The sequence below is a fragment of the Cherax quadricarinatus genome, chromosome 50 (assembly GCF_038502225.1).
Source record: "Cherax quadricarinatus isolate ZL_2023a chromosome 50, ASM3850222v1, whole genome shotgun sequence".
Classification (NCBI taxonomy): Eukaryota; Metazoa; Arthropoda; class Malacostraca; order Decapoda; family Parastacidae; genus Cherax; species Cherax quadricarinatus.
Window position 1 is genome coordinate 25,200,367 of NC_091341.1, and position 21,614 is coordinate 25,221,980.

At 38.3% G+C, this 21,614-nt stretch overlaps 1 protein-coding gene and 1 long non-coding RNA gene across 4 annotated transcripts; one reads left to right on the forward strand and one right to left on the reverse strand.

The window, feature by feature from the left end:
- Positions 1 to 1,055: 1,055 nt before the first annotated feature.
- Positions 1,056 to 21,531, reverse strand: LOC128695408 (uncharacterized protein KIAA0825 homolog). 3 transcript variants are annotated; one of them, XM_070095587.1, is made up of 13 exons: positions 19,014 to 19,144; positions 18,532 to 18,620; positions 17,269 to 17,375; positions 16,695 to 16,910; positions 15,405 to 15,623; positions 14,803 to 14,967; positions 14,596 to 14,694; positions 13,847 to 13,927; positions 13,089 to 13,298; positions 8,582 to 8,775; positions 7,769 to 7,901; positions 6,822 to 6,998; positions 1,056 to 4,700 (listed from the first exon to the last, which is right to left on the reverse strand). In XM_070095587.1, exons 2-13 carry the CDS (start codon positions 18,608 to 18,610, stop codon positions 4,500 to 4,502), a joined length of 1,881 nt encoding a protein of 626 aa, XP_069951688.1. In that variant the 5' UTR covers positions 18,611 to 18,620; positions 19,014 to 19,144; the 3' UTR covers positions 1,056 to 4,499. The 3 variants fall into 3 exon arrangements, with proteins under 3 accessions (XP_069951688.1, XP_053641955.1, XP_053641957.1); XM_053785980.2 differs by lacking the exon at positions 18,532 to 18,620 and adding an exon at positions 20,933 to 21,531 and having other exon boundaries at positions 1,059 to 4,700; positions 19,014 to 19,210; XM_053785982.2 differs by lacking the exon at positions 18,532 to 18,620 and adding an exon at positions 20,933 to 21,531 and having other exon boundaries at positions 4,564 to 4,700; positions 6,822 to 6,994; positions 19,014 to 19,210.
- Positions 13,829 to 16,842, forward strand: LOC128695411 (uncharacterized). The gene is made up of 3 exons (XR_008407992.2): positions 13,829 to 13,958; positions 14,798 to 15,015; positions 16,715 to 16,842. It is a non-coding gene; the product is annotated as an uncharacterized lncRNA (long non-coding RNA).
- Positions 21,532 to 21,614: the final 83 nt, after the last annotated feature.

The following is a 21,614-nucleotide window of genomic DNA, read 5'->3' on the forward strand; positions in this document are numbered from 1 at the left end:
TGTGAAAAGATCCAGGTACTGTGGACACTCAAATCATTTGTCTACTAAATCCCCTTCAGGTCATTTAATGCTAACCTAACCTAAGGGCCCAGAGGTGTTCCCAGTACAATGTTATCAGTGGAGTGGTATAACATACGTACATATGTACATACTGCAATTTTTTTTTTACCAACAAGGTAGGGTCACCAAAAATATATACAGCATTGTCTTCTTCTTTCAACAAACCGGCTGTATCCCACCAAAGCAGGGTGGCCCAAAAAGAAAAGTAAAAGTTTCTCTTTTTAACTTTAGTAATGAATAAAGGAGAAGGGGTTACTAGTCCCTTGCTCCCGGCATTTTAGTCTCCTCTTATGACACACATGGCTTAAGGAGCAAGAATTCTGTTTCACTTCCCCATGGAGACAACAGGAAATAAACCAGAACAAGAACTAATAAGAAAATAAAAGAAAACCCAGAGGTGTATTTTTTTTTTTTTAACAAACCGGCCATATCCCACCAAGGCAGGGTGGTCCAAAAAGAAAAATGAAAGTTTCTCTTTTTAAATTTAGTAATTTATACAGGAGAAGGGTTACTAGCCCCTTACTCCCGGCATTTTAGTCGCCTCTTACAAAACGCATGGCTTACGGAGGAAGAATTCTGTTCCACTTCCCCATGGAGATAACAGGAAATAAACAAGAACAAGAACTAGAAAGAAAATAGAAGAAAACCCAGAGGGGTGTGTATATATATTCTTGTACATGTATGTGTATTGTGACCTAAGTGTAAGTAGAAGTAGCAAGACATACCTGAAATCCTGCATGTGTATGAGACGGAAAAAATGACACCAGCAATCCTTCCATCATGTAAAATGATTACAGGCTTCCCTTTTACACTCACTTGGTAGGATGGTAGTACTACCTAACTGGGTGGTTGCTGTCTACCAATCTACTACCTAAATACAGCATTGTACAATTAAAATAAAAGATTAAGGTCTAAGCTAGTATGATGATTAATAAGTCTTTGAAGGATACAAAACACTGAAATATTTATTTCAAATAAAAAACATACTTTGGATAATTATTTTTAATTACCTTAGAACTAAATGTACAATGACATAATTTCCAACAGTTCATAAATACTGAATTATTATAAATTTGGGAAGATAAATGTGTTGAGTGACTTAATATTACAAGATTATTACAATCCTGAGGGCCAATCACAATATTTAAATCTATTTCCAAACTGTTTGGAGTAAAATAATTAGCCAAACCCCCAAATTTGAGCTTCAAAATTTTTTTTTTTTTATTAGCACATCAGCTGTTTCCCACAATTATTATTATTATTATTATTAACACGTACAATCAAAACGAATCTAAACCCATAAGAGTTTAATTATATAATGTTTGCACTAAAGAGCATCTTGCTAATATCTTAAATTATTCCCTAGTTTTTATGTAGTGTCCATTTTCTTCTTGTCTGCTTGGCACAAAACTCCTAAATTAACAACTAATCACTTTATTTCAGTTAAAACATTCTCAATGAATTTTCCATTCCCAAGTATCTCTCCATTTTTTCTTGCAAATTTGGGGGTTCAACTGTACAACAAAACAATATAAAGTTAGCATCTTGACATTCAGTAGGAGTATTTACACTGAGGAATATCTCATTTTGAATATATTCTGAAAAAAAAACCATACCCCGGCCGGGATTGAACCCGCGGTCAGAGAGTCTCAAAACTCCAGACCGTCGCGTTAGCCACTAGACCAGCTAGCCACAATAAGATTCGTCCAACTAGGTATATTTCTACACCATAGGAAGGTTAGCATAGGCACCACTGTGACCACAAATGCAAGTTTTTACAGACGAATCTCCAGCTAGCGTGGCCGTGACGAACTCTAGCTCATTTGTGGTCACAGTGGTGCCTATGCTAACCTTCCTATGGTGTAGAAATATACCTAGTTGGACGAATCTTATTGTGGCTAGCTGGTCTAGTGGCTAACGCGACGGTCTAGAGTTTTGAGACTCTGACCACGGGTTCAATCCCGGCCGGGGTATGGTTTGTTTGCAATCGTGTCATTACGATTTCATGAGTCATATTCTGAAAGGTGCATGTCTTTCAATGTAAAGCACACTCTTCAGGTACTATATGACCCCTATGGGTTTAGCACTTTTCTATTGTGAGCATCATTTTACTATAGATAAAACACAACCTTGGCCCTTATGCAGTTAACAGACTTTAAACAAAACCAACCAACCTACTTAAATATTTATAATATTAATCAAAAGTCATGTTTATAATACTGATTACTGCTCTTCTTTCAACAAACCAGCCATATCCCACGGAGGCAGGGTGGCCCAAAAGAAAAAATGAAAGTTTCTCCTTTTAAGTTTAGTAATATATACAGGAGAAGGGGTTACTGGCCCCGTTCTCCCATTATTTTGGTAGCCTCCTACAACACGCATGGCTCGCGGAGGAAGAATTCTGTTCCACTTCCTCATAGAGGAAATAAACAAGAATGAGTAAGGAAATAAAAGAAAGCCCAGAGGGACGTGTACTCACCTATTTGCGGTTGCAGGGGTCGAGTCATAGCTCCTGGCCCTACCTCTTCACTGACTGCTACCAGGTCCTCTCTCTTCCTGCTCCATGAGCTTTATCAAACCTCATCTTAAAACTACGTATGGTTCCCGCCTCCACTACGTCACTTTCTAGGCTATTCCACTGCCTGACAACTCTATGACTGAAGAAATACTTCCTAACATCCCTTTGACTCATCCGAGTCTTCAACTTCCAATTGTGACCTCTTGTTTCTGTGTCCCATCTCTGGAACATCCTGTCTTTGTCCACCCTGTGCATTCCATGACCCTCCTGTCCTCCATTGTCATCAGGCCAATTTCCCTTAATCTTTCTTCATAGGACAATCCCCTTAGCTCTGGAACTAGTCTTGTTGCAAACCTTTGCACTTTCTCTAATTTCTTGACGTGCTTGAACAGGTGTGGATTCCAAACTGGTGCTGCATACTCCAGTATGGGACTGACGTAAATGGCATATAGAGTCTTGAACGATTCCTTACTGAGGTATCGGAATGCTATCCTAAGGTTTGCCAGACGCCCGTACACTGCAGCAGTTATCTGACTGATGTACGCCTCAGGAGATGTGCTCGGTATTATACTCACCCCAAGATCTTTTTTCCTTGAGTGAGGTTTGCAGTCTTTGGCCACCTAGACTACACTGTGTCTGCAGTCTTCTTTGCCCTTCCCTGATCTTCATGACTTTGCATTTGGCAGGGTTAAATTCAAGGAGCTAGCTGCTGGACCAGGCTTGTAGCCTGTCCAGGTCTCTTTGTCATCCTGCCTGATCCTCTACTGACTTGATTCTCCTCAATAACTTCACATTATCTGCAAACAAGGACACTTCTGAGTCTATCCCTTCCGTTATGTCATTCACATATACCAAAAACAGCACAGGTCCTAGGACTGACCCCTGTGGAATCCCGCTTGTCACACTAGCCCACTCTGACACCTCGTCATGCACCATGACTCGCTGTTGCCTCCCTGTCAGGTATTCTCTGATACCAAGACAAATATTACAAGACTATAAAAGTAACATGCACATATCAATGTCAAACATATCAGTATCAAATGATTTAGATGAATAAAAACTGGATATCACATTGGAGAGAGGGAGTATGGAAGAAGTAAATGTTTTCAGATATTTGGGAGTTGACTTGTCAGTGGATGGGTTTACGAAGCATGAGGTAAACCAGAGAATTGATGAAGGAAAAAAGGTGAGTGGTGCGCTGAGGTATCTGTGGAGACAAAGAACATTATCCATGGAGGCAAAGAAGGCAATATACGAGAGTATAGTGTACCAACACTCTTATATGGGTGTGAAGCATGGGTTGTAAATGCTGCAGTGAGGAGGCGGCTGGAGGCATTGGAGATGTCGTGTCTAAGGGCAATGTGTGGTGTAAATATTATGCAGAGAATTTGTAGTGTGGAAATTAGGAGGAAGTGTGGAGTTACTAAAAGTATAAGTCAGAGGGCTGAAGAGGGGCTGTTGATGTGGTTTGGTCATTTAGAGAGAATGGAACAAAGTAGAATGACTTGGAGAGCATATAAATCTTTTGGGGAAGGAAGGCGGGGTAGGGGTCATCCCCAAAAAGGTTGAAAGGGGTAAAGGAGGCTTTGTGGGCGAGGGGCTTGGACTTCCATCAAGCGTGTGTGAGCATGTTGGATAGGAGTGAATGGAGAGGAATGGTTTTTGGGATCTCACAAGCTGTTGGAGTATGAGCAGGGTAATATTGTGTGAGGGAATTCAAGGAAACTGGTTAGCTGGACTCGAGTCCTGGAAATGGGAAGTACAATGCCTGCACTTTAAAGGAGGGGTTTAGGATATTGGCCTCTGCAAAGACAGTGATTATGTATGAGTGATGGTGAAAGTATTGAATGATGATCAAGTTTTTTCTTTCCTATCAAATGCACATGCAAAACCAGCACATTCAATGTATAAAATTCTTAATTCATTTCTTTGTTTTTGGATCATGTGTATTGTTGAGAAAAGGTTTCAGTTTATTAACTGATGCTTTCTGGCTCTTGGTAAGAAGGGCTTCCTCCTGGAACTCTGGCCTCTGCTTAACCAAGTCAATGATGGTATCTTTTGGCAAGCCAAAGTCATTCCATAATATTGTGTCCCAGTCACCTTTAAAACTCATCAAACTCTCCTGAAAGTAAAATTTATGCATAAGAATAAAATCATACTGAGTTGCACTCTTTATCCAGGTAAAACTAAGTATCAGTATTGCATTCAGTTTCTGCATATTTAAGATTGCTTAACATAATTTAAATGAACAAAAAGGCACAATACTGTGACTGGAATAATACACAAATAACCTGCACACAGGAGAGGAGCAGCAGCTTATGACGACATTTTGGTTTGACTTGGTCCATTCATGAAGTCACAATGACTTAGTAAATGGTCCAAGTTGCACTGAAATGTCATTGTAAGCTCCTCCTCTCTCCTATGTGAGGGTTATTTGTGTATAAAATAAATAATAATTTAATGAATCTTTGACTTTCATTACCAGTAATAATGTTGTATAATTACTGTATGTGGATAGATACCAAGAAACTATATACAGCCTCTCCTCACTTAGCGACATATTTGTTTACCGATGACTCGGGTTTATGATGGGCTATCTGACCAGTATGCATACCTAAATAATGTATATTAGAGCTGATTTCCTCTATTCTGTTTAATATACAGTACACTACTGCATAAACATTTAAAAATATATAGTGGACCCTCAACCAGCGATATTAATCCGTTCCTGAGAGCTCATCGTTAGTCAAAATTATCGTTAGTCAAGTTAATTTTCCCCATAAGAAATAATGGAAATCAAATTAATCCATGCAAGACACCCAAAAGTATTGAAAAAAAAAAATTTTACCACATGAAATATTAATTTTAATACACACAAAATGAAGATTACATGCACAGTTACATGACACTTACCTTTATTGAAGATCTGGTGATGATTGATGGGATGGGAGGAGGGGAGAGGTGTTAGTGTTTAGAAGGGGAATCCCCTTCCATTAGCACTTGAGGCAGCAAGTCTTTTTCTGGGGTTACTTCCCTTGTTCTTTTAATGCCACTAGGACCAGCTTCAGAGTCACTGGACTTCTGTCGCACAACATATCTGTCCATAGTTACCTGTACCTCTCAGTCCTTATGACTTTCCTAAAGTGGTTCACAACATTGTCAGTGTCACCATTAAACACTTGTTCAGGTTTCAGTCCTTCACTGTCTATGTACTCCTTGAATTCCTGCACATATTTTTCAGCTGCTTTTTGGTCCAAACTGGCAGCCTCACCATGCCTTATCACACTATGTATGCCACTACGATTCTTAAATCTCTCAAACCAACCTTTGCTGGCCTTAAATTCACTCACATCACCACTAGTTGCTGGCATTTTTCTAATTAAATCGTCATGCAACTTCCTAGCCTTTTCACATATGATCGCTTGAGAGATGCTATCTCCTGCTATCTGTTTTTCGTTTATCCATACCAATAACAGTCTCTCAACATTTTCTATCACTTGCGATCTCAGTTTCGAAAACATAGTTGCACCTTTGGCAAGAACAGCTTCCTTGATTGCCGTTTTCTTGGCCACAATAGTAGCGATGGTTGATTGGGGTTTTGTGTACAGCCTGGCCAGCTCGGAGACACGCACTCCACTTTCATACTTAGCAATGATCTCTTTCTTCATATCCATAGTAATTCTCACCCTTTTTGCTGTAGGGTTGGCACTAGAAGCTTTCTTGGGGCCCATGGTGACTTATTTTGCAGGTGCAATCACTAAAAAGGCTGTGATAATATGAAATGTTCCGATTGTATGCTTGGAAGCGACCGTGGTGGCTGGCTGGCTTGTAAACACTGGCCAGAAGTGGACGCGTCTCAGACGGAACGAATAGTGTTGGTCGAGTTTTTTAGCGCTAATCGAGGCAAAATTTTTGCATAAAATGTATCGCTAGTCAGATTTATCGTTAATCGATGGCATCGCTGGTCGAGGGTCCACTGTACCGGAAATGTTATAAATGGTGCAAATGTGACATTAAAACAATATCAAAGATGGTTGACACAAACCCACTACCATTATACTATGCTCCTCACTTAGCGACGAACTCATTTACCAACTTGTTCTTAGGAACGGAACTTTGTTGTTATGTGAGGAGAAGCTATATACAGTACATGTATAGATATACATGTACTACTTATAAAAATCTACTATTAGAAAGTATTATGCTCGTCTGGAATCCTCTATATTAAACAATATCATCTGACCTGGTCCAAACGAGTATATACTACACGTTTGTAGTAGTATATGGGGTTATAGATGGGGGGATGTGGCGTAAAGATGAGTTGCGCTGGTGGGTGATCAGAGATGAGAGGAAGGATAGCAGGAATGCCAAGAGCCTCTTGTACCCACTCCATGTTTCTCTTAAGGAACTCCCACACTACCTAGAGTATAGAGTAGCATACTATTGAAGTGTCTAGATGACTGCAGGAAATTATTGCTGTAGACTAAAATATAGTGAACATATATTATGAGCCTGATGCATGGTATCACACAAGAAGTGTTGTGGGGCATACTTATGGAGGTAAAAGTATGCAGTCACTTTATTTCAAAAACATGTGTCCTTCAAAGAGGTGCCTAGATACTACTGTTTTTTTTTATAAAAACATTGACACAAAACCTACTACTGTTGATAGGGAACGACTGACATAAAATCTGGTACTGCTAACACAAGACCTGCTATTTTTTTTGCTAAAGAACCATTAACACAAGAACTACAACAGGAGTAGGTCTGCTTAAACATGAAATGAAAAGTAAATTACAATAAACATTCCTAGCCGAACAAATGCTTTATGTATATACAGTACAGTCCATGACTGACTAACTGAATACTGTACTATGCTCCCCAATATATGACCCATGATAGTTTAGTGCTTTCTTGCAAAAATTATAATAATATACTTGGTAATAATAACTCCCAGTATGTGAGGACTCAGAAGATTTTTAATTAAATTAGTAAAGAAAGATATTTTACAAGGATTAAGGAAAAAAAGGGATGGTCTGGATATTATAAATTATGATCATTAAATTTACCATAGAGCACTCAAATGAGAGAGGGTCAAAGCAATCATGTGTAATCCAAGGGAAGTGAAGGGTAATTTCAAGGTATGCTATAAAGCTAGTATTAGAGTAATGAGAGAAGAGTGAGTCTTACCACAAGTGCATGTTGACCCTGAACAGAGGAAAGAACAGTGTTGGCTAAGGCAGTACATACACACTCTATTACATCTTCATCTGTATATTCATCGAGACTGTCTTCTTCACCATCATCTTCCATATCTTCAAGTCTGAAGCAAATAAGAAACCTGATAAAATGATGCTTGCTTTGAGTGCAGTGGGTATATGAGAGAGATGGCTCTCGGAAATGGTACATTAAATTTAAAGATGCCTACATCTTAGTGGCTGAGAAGCAGTGTAAAATAGGAAAGATTTAAAAGACACTTCAATCATACCATGTGTAAGACAAGTTGGGACTTTACAATAGTTTGTTTTTCTCACTACAAGGAATGTATGATACAATGCCTACATAATTTGCATAACTGTTGTGTAGTTTCTATTTACTGTAGCCCACTGTCATGTGCTCATCTAATGTCAAAGCTTGATTGCTGTGAGGCCATGGGAAAGCTCAACTGGAATTAAATCATACTTATTACTCCCAGCATAAGGAAAATTACCAATAGACCCCTGGCTGTCTTCAAGAGGGAGCTGGACAGGCACCTAGTCAGTTCCCGAGCTGTGGTTTGTACGTCAGTGTGCGTGCAGCCAGTAGTAACAGCCTGGTTGATCAGGCTCTGATCCACCGTAAGGCCTGGTCATGGACCAGGCTGTGAGGATGCTGAAACACCCTTCAGGTATACTCCAGGTATATACCACCTTTGGCCCTTTCTCTTTCTTATGTACTACAGATTGTGTCTAACATTATGTAGATAGCAAGGTGTATTTGACTAAAGATTAAAATAGTACTAACTGTGCCAACAAGGCCTGTGTCATCTGCTTCAGATGTGTATCATAGTTGCCATCATGCAAGGAGCATAGACGTTCTCCAACTGCAATCATCATGTCCCACTGTCCATCTGTGATTGGGGCATCATTCAGCTCATCTAGAGATACACGAGAATTGATGGCTGAATACATGGCATTCACCACTATCTGTGTAATTACCTGTAGACAGGAAGAAAATAGCAGTCATTCATCTAGAGTTATAAGAACAGTGCTCAACAGTGTACATGCTATATACAGTGGAACCTCAGTGTTTGAACTTAACTGGTTCCTAGGTGGTTCTTGAACTGCGAAAAGATTTATGTGTGAAACAGTATTTCCCAGGCTTTAATTATCAGCCTCACACACTAGAGGATGTTCAACTGACTCTTCCAAAAGCCTCTGAGAGTTAGGTCAGTGTCAGAGATCACTTCAAGCACTTTTGAAACAGGGCTTTTGTGTAAAGTTTTTTACAACTAAACTGTAAACAAGCCAGTGCATTTGGACTCCAGAAAAACATTCAAAGACCAGATAAATTTTTTCTGGTTGGTAGATAAGACACATAGGCAACATTTAGGCAACTTTATTCCGAAACGTTTTGCCTACACAGTAGGCTTCTTCAGTCGAGTACAGAAAGTAGGCGGGAGCAGTAGAGATGTACTCGACTGAAGAAGCCTACTGTGTAGGCGAAACGTTTCGGAATCAAGCTGCCTATGTGTCTTATCTACCAAACTGTCGGTATTGTATACCATATGATAATCACTCTGTCAGACACTGCAACACAATGGCATCTTTGTACAGAAGAGAAAACACCTTGGACAACTTTTTCAAGTGAGAACTGTTTGATCTGAGAGGGACATGACCTCTCAGTGGCTACATTCTCACTACTACTACTCTGCACCTCTCCTTTAGACGACAGTATTTAAGTCTCAACACTGTCGCTTGATCTTCAGATAGTTCCTGACTATGGAACTGAACTTCTCCAGGCTGAGGGACTGGCAACCTCAAATTCTACGACTTCAAGAGTGATGGACTGATTACATTGTCTTCACATCTCTACTGCTCCCGCCTGCTTTCTGTACTCGACTGAAGAAGCCTACTGTGTAGGCGAAACGTTTCGGAATAAAGTTGCCTATGTGTCTTATCTACCAACCTGTCGGTATTGTATACCATTTGATAATCAAATTTTTTCTGAACAAAATTATTCAGATTACAGTTCATTTGAGGTCCGGTACATTCGAATATCAAGACTCCACTGTAATAGATGCTCAATTGCCTGACTTCAAGGCTGCAGGAGTTTGGATATAACCATCCTCCAAATGCTACATCTATTTCCACACTTAATACAATACATCAATTTCTACACAATCTAAACAGAGATAAAAATTAGAATAACCTAGATATTTCAGGTTAGTAATACCTTTGACATACAATTTATGCAGAAATAGAGATGGAGTAAAATAGAAAAATTAAGGAAGAATGTATCCTAACATAGGGAATAATTAAATACATAATACCCAATGGAAGATTATGAATGATCTTGCAGTCTGGATTATTATTATTATAATCAAGGGGGAAGCGCTAAACCCGGAGGATTATACAGCGCCTGGGGGGGGGGATGTGGAAGGCATTCAGGCTTAATTCGGGGAACTGGAGCACAGATCCAATTCCCTAAATCAAGAGCCCCTCACCAACATCAAGGACTTGCAGTCTGGAGAAGAAATCATACAACAGCAATAATGCATATACGCACTGTGTACACAATGCTTAAAAAATTTATCAAAGTAATGAAGGCCTCACATGTTAGGCAATTTTAAAAATAATTCCATTTGCCATATGAATTTCTTACAGGAAACCATAATATTCTTATGTTATTAACTTTCACATAACATAATAAGCATTTGGAAGTTACAAGAAGACTTAAGAAAATCATGACTCAAACTAGTGTTTGATATTCTGTGGAATTAACCTTAGTAAATACATTAATTCTAGGTAGTAGGTTGGTAGACAGCAACCGCCCAGGGAGGTATTACTGTCCTGCCAAACGAGTGTAAAACGAAAGCCTGTAATTGTTTTACATGATGGTAGGATTGCTGGTGTCCTTGTTTCTGTCTCATGAACATGCAAGATTTCAGGTACGTCTTGCTACTTCTACTTACACTTAGGTCACACTACACATACATGTACAAGCATATATATACACACACACCCCTCTGGGTTTTCTGCTATTTTCTTTCTAGTTCTTGTTCTTGTTTATTTCCTCTTATCTCCATGGGGAAGTGGAACAGAATTCTTCCTCTGTAAGCCATGCGTGTTGTAAGAGGCGACTAAAATGCCGGGAGCAAGGGGCTAGTAACCTCTTCTCCTGTATATATTACTAAATGTAAAAGGAGAAACTTTCGTTTTTCCTTTTGGGCCACCCAGCCTCGGTGGGATACGGCCGGTGTGTTGAAAGAAAGAAATACATTAATTCTAGGTAGTAGGTTGGTAGACAGCAACCACCCAGGGAGGTACTACCGTCCTGCCAAGTGAGTGTAAATTGTTTTACACGATGGTAGGATTGCTGGTGTCTTTTTTTTCTGTCTCATACACATGCAAGATTTCAGGTATGTCTTGCTACTTCTACTTACACTTAGGTCACAATACACATACATGTACAAGCATATAGTACATACACACCTCTCTGGTTTTCTGCTTTTTTCTTTCTAGATTTTGTTCTTGTTTATTTCCTATCTCCATGGGGAAGTGGAACAGAATTCTACTTCCGTAAGTCATGCATGTTGTAAGAGGCGACTAAAATGTCGGGAGCAAGGGGCTAGTAACCCCTTCTCCTGTATAAATTACTAAATTTGAAAAGAGAAATTTTTGTTGTTCTTTTTGGGCCACCCTGCCTCGGTGGGATACGGCCGGTTTGTTGAATGAAGAAAAGAAATACATTAATTACACTAGCCAACAAAATTTAACTTTTTTTATCCAGTTCAGAAACCAAACTGGTTGTTTTAAGCTCATACTGATACACTGATCACAAATTTCAGCTTGTTCAGTGTCTATCAAATAAGTTTTTTTTAATCTTATGATCAATATTTTGGCTATTTAAGGTTGAAGAACCATATGATACATATTATCTAACAATCATAGGTATTATATTACGCAGAGATGTTAAGTGTAAAGTGTTATTTTTATATAGCCGGACTTGAGTCCTGGAATGGGAAGTACAATGCCTGCACTTTAAAGGAGGAGTTTGGGATATTGGCAGTTTGGAGGGATATGTTGTGTATCTTTATACGTATATGCTTCTAAACTGCTGTGTTCTGAGCACCTCTGCAAAAACAGTGATTATGTGTGAGTAAGGTGAAAGTGTTGAATGATGATGAAAGTATTTTCTTTTTGGGGATTTTCTTTCTTTTTGGGTCACCCTGCCTCGGTGGGAGACGGCCGACTTGTTAAAAAAAAAAAAAAATAAGTGTCAAGCATATATAATGAAAGACTAATCTTTCTTAACATAAATTCTTTATATAGTACATGCAGAACAAAATTAAGAAGTTTCCATTCAGTCAAACAAACATATTTACATCCCAGTTTTCAGTTTTTTTGTGCCTGTGTTCAGAAGTAGTTGGCTATCAAACTGATTGTATGTGTCCTTGATATTTCTTCTCCATGATGGCTGTCTTGGTGAAAGTATTGAACATGGGGTTCTATTTCACAGAAATTGTGTGTGTTAGAGAATAACTAAGTTCAGATTTGAATTCAGGGTCCCAAAATTAGTTAGCAATGTGAACTGAAACCTTTGTAGGCTAGTGTTATTAATTAATACTAAATATTTCTGAGACTAGCAGAAAGGGAAAAATTATTGTAGGTAGCAAAGAAGTTGGATATGTTTCTTTTTTGCTCTAAGAAAGTACAGTGGACCCCCGGTTTACGATCAGCTCCCAATGCGACCAATTATGTAAGTGTATTTATGTAAGTGCGTTTGTATGTGTATGTTTGGGGGTCTGAAATGGACTAATCTAATTCACAATATTCCTTATGGGAACAAATTCGGTCAGTACTGGCACCTGAACATACTTCTGGAATGAAGTAATATCGTAAACCGCGGGTCCACTGTATATTAACTTTCAGGGAATTTTGTGATTTATTAAACAAATGCAGGAAGACAAGCGTAAAAAAAAAAAAAAAAAAATACAAGCCTGAAATGTCACAAAGCTGATAAGTCTTTCTTTTTCTCTTGAAGCATACAGATGATAGCTGGTCTCATTCCTGTTAGATCTACTGCCACAGTGAACCAATATACCAGTGGTGTAATATATTTTGCAAGTTACATTCTTTATAAAGTATGATTTAAAGCTTCTCAGATTGATGCAATATTGAAAAAATATTTATTTATTAACTATAGTTAAATGCACTTCACCTATGAAACCAAAATTATTCATTGATAATATGTAGTTTTCACAATAAAATTGCATCATTGTGTTACTGCAATGAACAACTTATCTCACATGACCCCCAGTAGGCTTGATAGTTGGTGGCAAATAGGTGTTGATTGTATGTGCGACATATATGACAGACAGAGGCACAGTATCAGCAACACCTTCCATGCCTGTCAGCAACTGCAGAGTCCAGGCTGCTAGATGATGTTCCAAGCGCACAGACAACTGACTTGGATGAGCAGGTTTGGCTGGAGGTTGTGGTGGAACTGCTCTTATAACCTGTCCACATGAAACAAGCACATTCACTAAACAGTACCCCTAAACAAGAGAATTATCATTGCTGTCCATAACTAAAGGGGTTTTCCTTGTAAAAAATATGCACTGTTAATCTTCTATTGTAACTAATGTATTTTCTTGGGAAATAAAATCGCCTTTATTAAGACAATAAAATGACTGTCACCACACCATAGCATAAAGAATATGCAGCATTAATTATGCAAGGATACTTAACATTATCGTTAACCTATGTGCTCAAAGGTATTTTAAAAACCCTACTATATTGTGTTTCCAAATCCACATATAAAATTAACATACAGTAGTGTCATTAACACACTAGGATTTTCTTTAAATACCGTGAGGCAGTTTAGCTAGAATGTGGTAACAAAAAATAATGTAGTTCCCCACTCAATTATCAAATCTGAGACTATATATCTTTACAGTTACTACAGTGTGAAATCCTTGAGTAAGCCATATGACATTAAATTTATAAATACAATTAAATCAAATGCTTCAACTTGCTTTATTTCAGTAAAAGAAAAAATCCAGACCTCTGACACAACTCCTGCCACACTGGGCGTAACAAGCTGCACAAGAGCATGGTGCCATGGTGGTCGCTGTATATTCCAAACCTGCCAGATAAGATCTCAAAGTCAGAACACTGTATGTCAATATCAATCATCCAAGAAAATAGAAATACAGTATACTGTATCTATTTATTTCCTATTTCCACTGCATCTCTATGCTTAAGATATTCTCATTAGCTGACAGGACAAAAGGAAGAGACATGATAACCAGTCATTTTAGGGATGTGATGTGCTGTTAGAGTATGAGCAATATAACTTTTATGAAGGGATTGAAGGAAACTGGTTAGCCAAACTTGAATTCTGAAGATGGGAAATTGAGTGCCTGCACTCTGGAAGTTTTGCACTCTGGTTTATATTTTATGTTTCTTCTCTTACACTCCCTCACTCGTATGTCTCTGCTGAAGGCATTATTACCCACATTTTATTCACGTTAAAAGCTTTGAGCAAACACTCGACTTTTATGATAGCCAAACCAGCACACTATATAGAATTGCTTGAGATCAGTTTTCAGGTGCCTCTTTAATTCTCTGTTTAGTATAAATTGTACATGTGGTCAGTCCCACAGAGATGGGCTCTTCTAAGAAGGAACAAAACATAATGACTTAAGATATATGGGTAAATATATTTTTTCTACTATTTTTTATGTATGCAAAGCAATCCAAAACTGTTAAAATGACAAAGCAAAGATCATAAATGACATGGTGTGTACATACCTGAGTGCGGTCAAGAGAATCCCACAAGCCAGAGTGTTTGACTCCTGGACTCATAAGTCGACAAAGAGCTGGTGTCCAGTCCACACACTTTACCAGTATCTGAGAAGGTATTGTAAAAGTGTTCTTATAATAGCTAGTGCAAATCTATTAAAATTTATAAAAACTGAATTAACATATGCCCAAATTCTCGTATCGTTCACAGAATACCTGTGCAATGGCAGCATATACAGTATGAGGGATGAGAGGTGGTGTACAGAGGTGCTTCATACACATAGGTCCACCACAAGGCTCTCCAGTGGACACCTGGCCTGGGGCATCCTGCAGACCTGTCATCATTATCTTGGTACCAAGATACTGACGCATCAACAAACCCTGCAAAATAACCACAACCATGTTACGTATTTAAAAAATAACATATCGGTAATTTCCCATCAACACAGGGTGACTCAGAGAAGAAAATATAAACATCATTTTCTTCCTTAATTAACCTACTTTTCTTTTCCTTCCCCATCCTTTTTTATTACAAGTTTTTACTATAATTAAAACTTTAAAAACAGAAGAAACCCAAACACACTGTAATTAATTGAAAATAGAATAACACTAGTTCTGGAGACGGGGTCTGGAATACCTCCTCCTCTTACTATGGAAACATAAAATAAACATAAAACTGCTTTATCAACCTTCTTAATGAATATATATCATCATTATATTCCACAAAAAACTAAACCTGTGTAGGTCACTCGGTGCAAACAATAAAATAAATTATACAAGGTACCACTGCACGAATGAAATGACTGAAGTTAACATACCCTAATAATGAGTGGGTACTGAGGGTGAGGTCGACTGGCAGCAGTAAGCAGTGTGAGATAAACTGCAATATTGTCCCCTATGTGTCCCAGAGATGATTTGCCACGGGGAAACAAGGTTGGGTTGAGAAAGGTAAGCCAGGCAGGGGTCGAGTCAATGCTGGTCTCTGAGCCTGGATAGCCTGTTCTTTTTACAGCATTGTCAAACCCTTTGTGGAATATCTGAAAATTATTATATCAAAATATTTTATTCTTTATTCTTTTTAGTAATCTTTAAAGGAAAAGGGGTTACTAGCCCATTGTTCCCGGCATTTTAGCCGACTTTTACAACACGCATGGCTTACGGAGGAAAGATTCTTATTCCACTTCCCCATGGATATAAAAGGAAAAGTAATAAGACCAAGAACTATTAAGATAAAATCAAAGAAAACTCAGATGAGTGTGTATAAATAAATGTGTACATGTATGTGTAGTGTGACCTAAGTGTAAGTAGAAGCAGCAAGACATACCTGTAATCTTGCATATTTATGAGACAGACAAGAGACACCAGCAATCCTACCATCATGTAAAACAATTACAGGCTTTCGTTTTACACTCACTTGGCAGGACAGTAGTACCTCCCTGGGTGGTTGCTGTCTACCAACCTACTGTTGGAGTGTGAGCAGAGTAATATTTAGTGAAGGGATTCAGGGAAACCGGTTATTTTTATATAGCCGGACTTGAGTCCTGGAGATGGGAGTACAATGCCTGCACTTTAAAGGAGGGGTTTCGGGATATTAGCAGTTTGGAGGGATATGTTGTGTATCTTTATACGTACATGCTTCTAAACTGCTGTGTTCTGAGCACCTCTGCAAAAACAGTGATTACGTGTGAGTGTGGTGAAAGTGTTGAATGATGATGAAAGTATTTTCTTTTGGGGGATTTTCTTTCTTTTTTGGGTCACCCTGCCTCGGTGGGAGACGGCCTACTTGTTGAAAAAAAAAAATTTTTAAGTAATTTGTTTTCACTGCTGTCTCATTAGGTTTGTACAGACAAGACCATGACCATTTACTGTGTATTTCAACTTCAAAATTTTGTATAAAACATTTCTATAAATCCCTGGCCTTATGTAATGTCTAATGATAGCATTAGCTAGTACAGTATATGAGAAATTATAGATCACTATATGCCTTTCTTATTAAGTTGCACTCTTCAGAAATGTATTTCTTGAAGCACAGTCTAAATTGATGTTCCCCTTGATAAAAAATAATTGTTTAATCCAGAAAAATCACATTTATATGTAAAAACACTTACCCGTGCTAAATTTTCAATAGGTGCACATTTAAGAGCAGCAACTTTGAGTAACAAGTCTGCCCGACGATGAATAGGCAGAGCAACTGATTCATGGATTCGCACAGAGAAAAACATTGTTGGAGAGGCTATAAGGGAGGGTAGAAAAGCTGCAATGACTGTAAGAATTGCAACTATGTCTGCTGAATACTGTGACATTCGTACATCACTGGGCTCAATCTGTTGGATGAAAATACAAAGTTACAGCAAGTTAATACATATAATGCAAAGCAACTACTGTATATTAAGGTAAGACACAGAAAAACTATTAATTAGTAAAAATAAGACTTAAAATGACGAATAGAAGTTGCAGTGCTGTGGTTGGAGCATTCAATATTAACTCATAATTTGGAGAAGAAACTATTACAGCACTGAACATCTAAATCCATTAACCAGTAAGGGTAAAGGAAAAATAGTGGCAATGATGGAAGTAAACTATTGCCTTTAATATTTAAAAACATCATGGATGTAACCTGTATATACAGGCAAAAAAGAATTATTTTTATGGCAATATTAGAATGAGTCTATTGAAATTTACCTGAGCATATCTTGTTACCAGAAGACTAAGGGTGTCTGTGAAGATGCTGGCCAGAATACTCTCACCGATGCGTGGCGAAGTATAGCGCCAGAGGTCATTACGTACACCTGTTACAATCATAATAGCTATCATACAAATATCTTATACAGCCTCTCCTCACTTAATGACAGAGTTCTGTTCCTAAGACCATGTCGGTAAACAAATTCGTTGCTAAGCAAGGAGCATACAATAATGGTAGTGGGTTTGTGTCAACCATCTTTGATATAGTTCTAATGTCACCTCTGCACCATTTATAACATTTTTAGTATATTTTTAAATGTTTATACAGAAGTACTCTGTATATTGCAATAAACAGAATAGAGGAAATCAGCTCTAATATACATTATTTAGGTATGCATCATAAGTCCAAGTCGTCAGTAAACAAGTACGTAGCTAAGTGAGGAGAGGCTGTATTATTTAATTCAGGAGTTACCTCTTACTACATAATGCAGTAGCTGCTACATAAAATACAAAGTAATTCAGATCTAGTACAAGTTAATAGTACAGTCTGTCTCCCCATCCTCTGGTTGTAGACAAACAGAAGTGGCAACAGGTTTGAAGAACATATCTAGAGATGCTGCATCATCGCTGTTTTTTCTTTGTTAGCAACAAAAATGGCCTCTGCAGTTTCTTCATCAGTCAAGACATGGTATCCATGACTGCATAATTTTTTCCATGTCATAACATCTTCCTCTGGCCTGTCTGCTTCTCCTGTCTTCTGAAGTGTTCAATGACAATCACTGGCCTCAAACTCCACAATGTCAAAAATCATCATGTAACAAAATTTTCCAACCATTGACTAATGGTGTGATGTCATTTTCTTCCAAAATGCTGCAAGGTTGAAGATGAGACTTCAGGTTATAGTTTTTGATGTTCTGTAATGCACACAGACCTCTCAGACTTTTTTACAACTCTTCCTCCTAAATCACTACCAATGCCTTATCTAAATACAGTATCTTTTTGGAAACCATCTTTTGTAGGCTACAATAACCCCTGATTCATAGGCTGGCTAAGGGAGGTGGTATTAGGGGGCAGAAACATGGCCTTAATTTTACCATCATTACTGATTAGTTTATCAGCACGTGGGTGAGCAGGTGCATTATCAAGCAACAGACGAGCCTTTATGTCCTTGGGATCAAGTTTAAGAACATCTAGCTGGTATTTGCATACTTCAGTGATGAAATGTGTAAAAAAAAAAATCCTTATCAAGACATTCTTTCTTACCCTTGCAACAGATAACTGGCAGCTCCCACAAGAGATGATGGGCTGTGAGGATGATCTGACAATCCTTGCAGAATGACATTACGTGGCCTCTAAAATTAAATTATATTATCTGTAATCATTTATTATTTATATAATCTACTCGTGTAATGATTTTTGTAGGTAAATGGTACTGTGTTGTATGCTATAGGATTTGTCTTAGACTTTGGTAATAATGATGCTAAACAGTATAGTATACAGTGACCTTATTCCCACGACTATATTTGAACTGCAGTGGAAGCTTAGCAGATGAATTAGCCATCACCTAACTTATCGTTTGATTTACTGTATTAACAACTGAAATAGATCAAATAACTTTCATTATTTTCTGTGTTCCTTATATACAAGTAAAGTACATTAGTACATAGTAATATTGCATCTGCAACAAAGTACTTAACTATTTATCCCTCGTGAGAAACTATACAGTACACTGGCTGCAATTATACCTTGCATATAGAATGTCCACATCTGGATAGTCAGTGATGATCTGCCATTTTCTTGGTATGGCTTAGGGTCTGTCCAGTCATGGCTTGAAGCATCATGCAGCAATGATGAATGGAGGAGGTCACAGTTGTAGCTTAGGATGTTCTGCATCATAAACTCCACAACCTCCCCACACCGACCCAGCGCAGCTCTCATATTCCTACCACATGAATATTTACACTTGACAATAAGAATTAATAGTAAGTCTAAAATGTACACTTTGGTCAAATACTATGGGTGTGGAAAAGACCCATTAATCTCTTTATCAATTGTTAACATGCAGAAAAAAAGCACAAATTAGCAGGGAGGATAAAGACAAGAATGGAAAGGTACTGTATACCGATTCATTAAAGTAAATTGAAAAGGCAACTGAACATAGACCATGGCATAAGAAAGAAAAATCCATTAGCTTGCCCCACAGTAATGGCTTCAAGAGTGGTTGAGGCCTAGTAATCTACTACTAAAATCTCAGTTTACCTGAAGATAGCTCCTGGGATAAAAGCTCCTGCAACCCATTCCCATCCCAGGCATCCTTGGTGACAGCCTGATCAGTTAAGCTTTTGGTGCTTAATGAAAGCAGCTTAAAATAAGCCCCACAGCTTGGTTGTTGAGGAGCATACTTCAGATATTTTATCAAGCTTCCTCCTGTAGACATGGTTGCCAAATATCCCCTTATATACAGTATATTATTAATACTCTATTTAGAGGCAGCAATAAACCCATAGGGGTCATACAGTGTCTGGGAAATGGGAATCAATCGAGTTCAATCCAAGAAAGGGAAGGACAGGTCCAATTCTTTGGATCAAGATCCCCTCTCCACTATCAAGGAACCTTCCTTGAGGGGCTTACATATACATTTACAGGGACCCCACCGGAAATAAGTCACTCTGACTTTTTTGGGCTATCCTAGATAATTTACACATTTCTATGAATAATAATATTTTTATTTCTACAAGTACATGTACAAGGTATACAGGCCTAGCTGACATCAGAGCATTTTGGGCAAATTAGGTCAGTTTTGTCCCAGGATGCGACTCACACCAGTCGACTAACATCCAGGTACCCATTTTATACTGATGGGTAAACACTGACAACAGGTGTCTTAAGGAAACACATTCTAAGGTTTTCCAGCCGTACCAATATAATGATAATAATTGTACCAGTACAGGTACAATGATAGTTGTAATCACCGAAATTTGTATAACTGTACTTACGTGTACCTGTACCGAAGTAAACTTACTCATAAATGGTAGAAAAGCATTGCTAAATGTCTTAGACTATTTTCTTTATTTTTTTTTTTCAATGAACTGGCCATATTCCACCATGGCAGGGTGACCTAAAGAGAAAAACAATAGTTTCTTTTTAAATTTAGTATTGTATACAGGAGAAGGGGTTACTAGCCCCTTGCTCCCGGCATTTTAGCTGCCTCTTATGACACACATGGCTTACAGAGGAAGAATTCTGCATGTACATGTATATATATACATATTCATTTGGGTTTTCTTCTGTTTTCTTAATAGTTCTTATTCTTCTCTATGTCCATGGGAAAATGGAAAAGAATTCTTCCTCCAAAAGCCATGCGTGTCATAAGAGGTGACTAAAATGCTGAGAGCAAGGAACTGGTAACCCCTTCTTCAGTATAAATTTAGTTTTTCTTTTTAGGTTGCCTTACCTTGATGGGATACGGCTGGTTTGCTGAAAAAAAACTGATATAGACGTAGCCACAGTACTCACTCTTACTTTCTCTACTTAGCCAAAATATCAATATAAAGATTAAGAAACTTATATATACAGTTATCAAGGTGAGTGAATGACTGAGGAAAACTAAAAGGCTAAACAATTTATATTTTCTAATCAAATTCTACATAATAAATGAACTCACTTTGAGGTAGGTTGTTTAAGAATGTCCTTGTAAGCACTGAGTCTACTTCTAACAAGAGCCGCTGAAGCCAGACACATAAACAAAATCTTGTTGTTACCAGCTATAAATGCATTTTCACTCACTCGTTTTACATGATCCAACATGTAGTTTGCTGTCTGTTCTATGATAGATAACAACATTGCTTTGGGTGGTAAATGTTTATTCTTTCCAACAGCAACAATAGGAACTTTGGGCTCCATTGCCTTTGATGCTGATGAGAGTGTACTGGCTGGGGTGGATGCACCTGCATCGATGGAGACGTGACGTCGCACAGGGTACAGCATGACCTGTCCCTCTGCCCCTACCATGATCTCGGAGGGAAGCACGCCACGTGTTTTATCCACTGTTGGGTCGACTGTGTGTTTTAAGCACTCCTCCCACTCGCATACGCCTCCACTAATGCTGGCTAGAGCTGATATAGGCGTGTCCCACTGACCTCCAGTGGCATAAGCACATACAGGTTTTACTGAAACTTGCTTAGTTTTTTTGAATTCGGCCCACTCGGCATGCAGCCCATCCTTAATGGCACTCATTAACTTTGATACATCACCCCCAGACATTTTTGATAGGTGGCTTCTAGTTTTAGTTGCTGATCTACACTATGCACATATCACTGTAAAATATTTTGAGGATACAGTACATT

What these genes read in the sequence shown, in the direction of transcription:
- LOC128695408 (XM_053785980.2), bottom strand. Translation starts at nt 21,531, where the DNA reads ATGTCTGGGGGTGATGTATCAAAGTTAATGAGTGCCATTAAGGATGGG. An exon ending in AGTACCCACTCATTATTAGG is followed by an intron (nt 14,968 to 15,404) that starts GTATGTTAACTT and finishes GTTATTTTGCAG; the next exon opens with GGTTTGTTGATGCGTCAGTA. An exon ending in ATTCTCTTGACCGCACTCAG is followed by an intron (nt 13,928 to 14,595) that starts GTATGTACACAC and finishes CTTATCTGGCAG; the next exon opens with GTTTGGAATATACAGCGACC.